This window comes from Phragmites australis, chromosome 5 (genome assembly GCF_958298935.1).
Source record: "Phragmites australis chromosome 5, lpPhrAust1.1, whole genome shotgun sequence".
In the NCBI taxonomy this organism is placed as follows: Eukaryota; Viridiplantae; Streptophyta; class Magnoliopsida; order Poales; family Poaceae; genus Phragmites; species Phragmites australis.
The window spans coordinates 36567740-36571433 of NC_084925.1; the positions used below are offsets into that span (position 1 = coordinate 36567740).

General features: G+C 42.1%; 1 protein-coding gene across 1 annotated transcript; it reads right to left on the reverse strand.

The window, feature by feature from the left end:
• Window positions 1-847: 847 nt before the first annotated feature.
• On the reverse strand, window positions 848-1621 carry LOC133917638 (14 kDa proline-rich protein DC2.15-like). Its single transcript, XM_062361518.1, has one exon. It carries the CDS (start codon window positions 1543-1545, stop codon window positions 1159-1161), a length of 387 nt encoding a protein of 128 aa, XP_062217502.1. The 5' UTR covers window positions 1546-1621; the 3' UTR covers window positions 848-1158.
• Between the last annotated feature and the right edge of the window lie 2073 nt (window positions 1622-3694).

Sequence of the window (3694 nt, forward strand, 5' to 3'; positions counted from 1 at the left end):
GAAACTCTTACTTCTTACCTAGGGGTCTAGATGCTACAGCCGTCTCCACACACACGTACACGCCATTGCTACCGGCGATGAAAGTCATGTAAGAGGCGCGTCGTCGCCGGCCAGAAGGGGCTTGCGTCGTTCAGTCGCTATGGCCCCGGCTGGAGGGAAAGGCCCCCGACCGCTTCAGGCAGCGGCTCCGGGGAAGAATGCTCGCCGGATGCGTATAGGTCTACATTAGGATAGAGACCGTTGGCAAATGATTGTGATACTCAAATAGTATTGTAGGTAATTTTAACGAAAATATGATAATTAAAAAATATTTAATTATATGGACGATCAAATTAAATTCATACTATCTCTACCTATAGATCTATAGTATATAAAAGTTCTCATCATTTATCGGTTCGGCTAGTTGCCTATAACAACAACGGCTCGTGACTGGGCATTATTGCGGGGCTAACACTTGTGCATGGCGGGGCCGCCGGCGCAAATGCTAAATGTCTTATGCAGTGTCCTCGCTATGCAGTAGTTGGATACAGGATACTGGGGCAGAGGATGAGTTGGTCACGGGTTTGACGATGGTTCTCATTTGCAAAATGTGGTTCGATCAAACGTCGATACTTTGTTATGTTCTCCCCCGTATCACGCATAGTTTGTAGCAACACCTAGCTAGCTGATGATGAAGGCCTCGTGCATGCTGGGAAAATATTCTTGTTCATGAGCAATTGAATTGTTTTTCTTTAAATCTCTGCAAAAATTCTAGTGAGATTATTACGTTTTAAATAAACCATAACTTTTATCGGTCGCGCACATAACTTGTTGTTCTGTACGGTAGGAAACGAATCAGAACTCTTAATTTAAGCTGCAAACCAAACTTCATTGGGACTTAGCACCGGCGCACAAGATAGCACACACCGGCCCTTTACAACAAATGCGCAGGGAAGAATACAAGTAGACAGAATCCAAATCAGATACAAACAGCACGACCACGCATGCATGCATCGAAACTAGAAGGGTACGTACGTAGGAAGCAAGCAAGCAAACCATGCATCAAACCGAAACGAAAAGACGTCTCACGTACGTGCGCCTCATGCATGCACGAGAGCACGCGAGAGCAACACGACGACCGAGCATACGTGCAAGGCGTGTTGAGGCGCGCTTAATCGATCAGCACTTGAAGCCGGTGGGCGCGGTCTTGCCGCAGTAGTTGAGGATGAGGCTGAGGTCAATGGGAAGGTTGAGCTGGATGCCGAGGACGTTGGCCTTGATGGCGGTGCAGAGGCAGACGGCGGCCTCGAGGTCAACGAGCCCCTGGAGGAGGGAGCAGCACGGCAGCGCGGGGGGAGTGCCCACCTTCGCCTTGATCAGGCCCAGCACGTTGGCGCACACGCCCAGCTTGAGCGCGTCGCGGGGGCACCTGCCGAACGACGACGGCGTGGGCGTCGGCGTCGCGGGGGTCGGCGTCGGGGTCGGGCAGTAGGGCGAGCAGGCGCTGGCCATACCCAGCACCACGAGGTTCACGGCGAGGAACAGCGCGAACGCCTTGGACGCCATTGCTCAGCTGTCACAAGTAGCTAGCGATTAGTCAGCTGACTAGCTCGCGATTTGAACTCTTGAGTATTAACCTGCTTTTGTGATGGCTTGATCTCGGTGTTAGCAAGGGTGTACTTATAGTCGAACCCTAGGATTATTTTAAAAACCCTAGTACAACTCACATATGCATCATATGCACGTATTCATACAACACATATTGAAGACTAGAGATATAAAAATTAAAGATTAACAAAGTTAGCACCTCGCTGACGACAAATACGTCATGCTTCAATGAAAAAATAATAATTTTAATAAAATACACAAGAAACAAATTTATGATTTAATTCATAATAAATAGAGATATGATCAACTCCACTACCATCTAAATTAAAGCTTGGCTCTCAAATCCCAGGATTAATTAATCGGTGCACTAGGAAATAGCGTTGATGTGAACATTGGGATCATGTGAGAGTGGTTAGGAAGAGTCCGATCTGGATTACTGGCTACCTCGTATAACAACTATTTTCTCCGATAGAATAACGAATATTTTGCTGTACGGTATCCGTTAGCCTCGCAAATGACCAAGATTGCTGCATTGGCTGGTGCATAACTGCACATTGACGCTTGTTCCCATCTGATGATTGAGCGTGTTATTTTAGCTTGGGATCTTGGCGTTTCGGACGGTGCGTAGCGTGCACAAGTGGTGCACAGGGCATTAAAGGTCAAGCAAATGGCATTTAAGGGTCTCTTTACAGAGTTTTTATATCACTCACAGAGTGAAATTAGTTAGAGCTCTATCAAATGATATTTATAGTTTTTATCTTATAGAATGATTTTGTGGAAGTGATTCTCTTAAATGAACTAGATGTTGAAAGATAGAAAAATCAATTTACTCTGATTCATTTCCCTGTAGAATCATTTTCTCTATAGAATTTACGGAGAATCACTTTCAGCCACAGAATCACTTTCAGCATGTTATTATAGTTATCTTAATAAGGTTGAATATGATTATTCCACTTCAATCTTGATAAGTCTTTCTTGAGCTTCTCCATTTCTTACTTGAGCTTATCATTCTCTTGTGCAATAAGATCATTACATGATTCTACAATAATATTCGTAATACATATCTCATTACAAAGGGGTGAGCTAGATAGGTTAATCAAATCATCACAAGAAATGGAAGCGTCTATATTAAAATTGAAATTAAAGAGAGAGTTAGATTGCTTCAAAGAGGTATTAAGTTGAGATTCAATGCCCTCAAGTTTTGTCTTAACCTCTTCATGCTCCTTATTTAGCAATTCAAATTTACTTAATAATTATTTATAATTAGAAACAAATGTAGCATAAATACTATTAAGGACATTGAATTTCTTAAGTTCTTTAGCTTGTTTCTTGAATGATCTTTGTTGCTCATTCATCAATTTAAGTTCTTTTTGAGAGTGTTAATCCTCATTAAATTTATCATCACTTACATCGCTTTTTATACATTTGGCTATAAGACACTTGTGTGATGATGACTTATGTGATGACGACTTTAAGAAAGAGCTTCTCTTTGAGGAGTGGATGGTGAGACTGTGATCACTTGAGCTTGAATCTTTATCTTCATACACCCATTTTCCTATATTTACAAATACTTTGGATCTTACTCTTGTCTTCATCTTGTTCTTAGTCTTCTTCTCATTCTTTATATGATCAATTGTGTTGACCAAGTGTTTAATTGAGATTGGATGATCAATCTTGGTATTAATCATCTTGATGTCCTTCTCCAATCTCGAGATGAACTTGGTGATCTTGGGGTCTATTTGGTGATCTTCTTAATCGCTCTCTTCATCTTCATCACTATCATCTTCGCTTGAGCCTGACTCTTGCTCTTACCTACTCATCTTCTCTTGTCTCCTCATCTTCGCTTGAGATTGCTTGCTTGTGAGGGAAAGATTCTTGGCGCCGGATGTGGAGGAAGCTTTAACCCTCATGTTTATGGTCATCTTATGGCTGGTGATCTTACCGAGTGCTTAGTTTGGAGTCATCTTGCTATTATCGTTGTTGTTATAGATGATGGAAACAATTAATTTATACTTTGGAAGAAGAGCTTGAAGTATCCTTCTCACCACTTGATTGTCTCCAATTGGTATCAAACCTAGCCCATTAATCTCATTGATAAGAATATTCA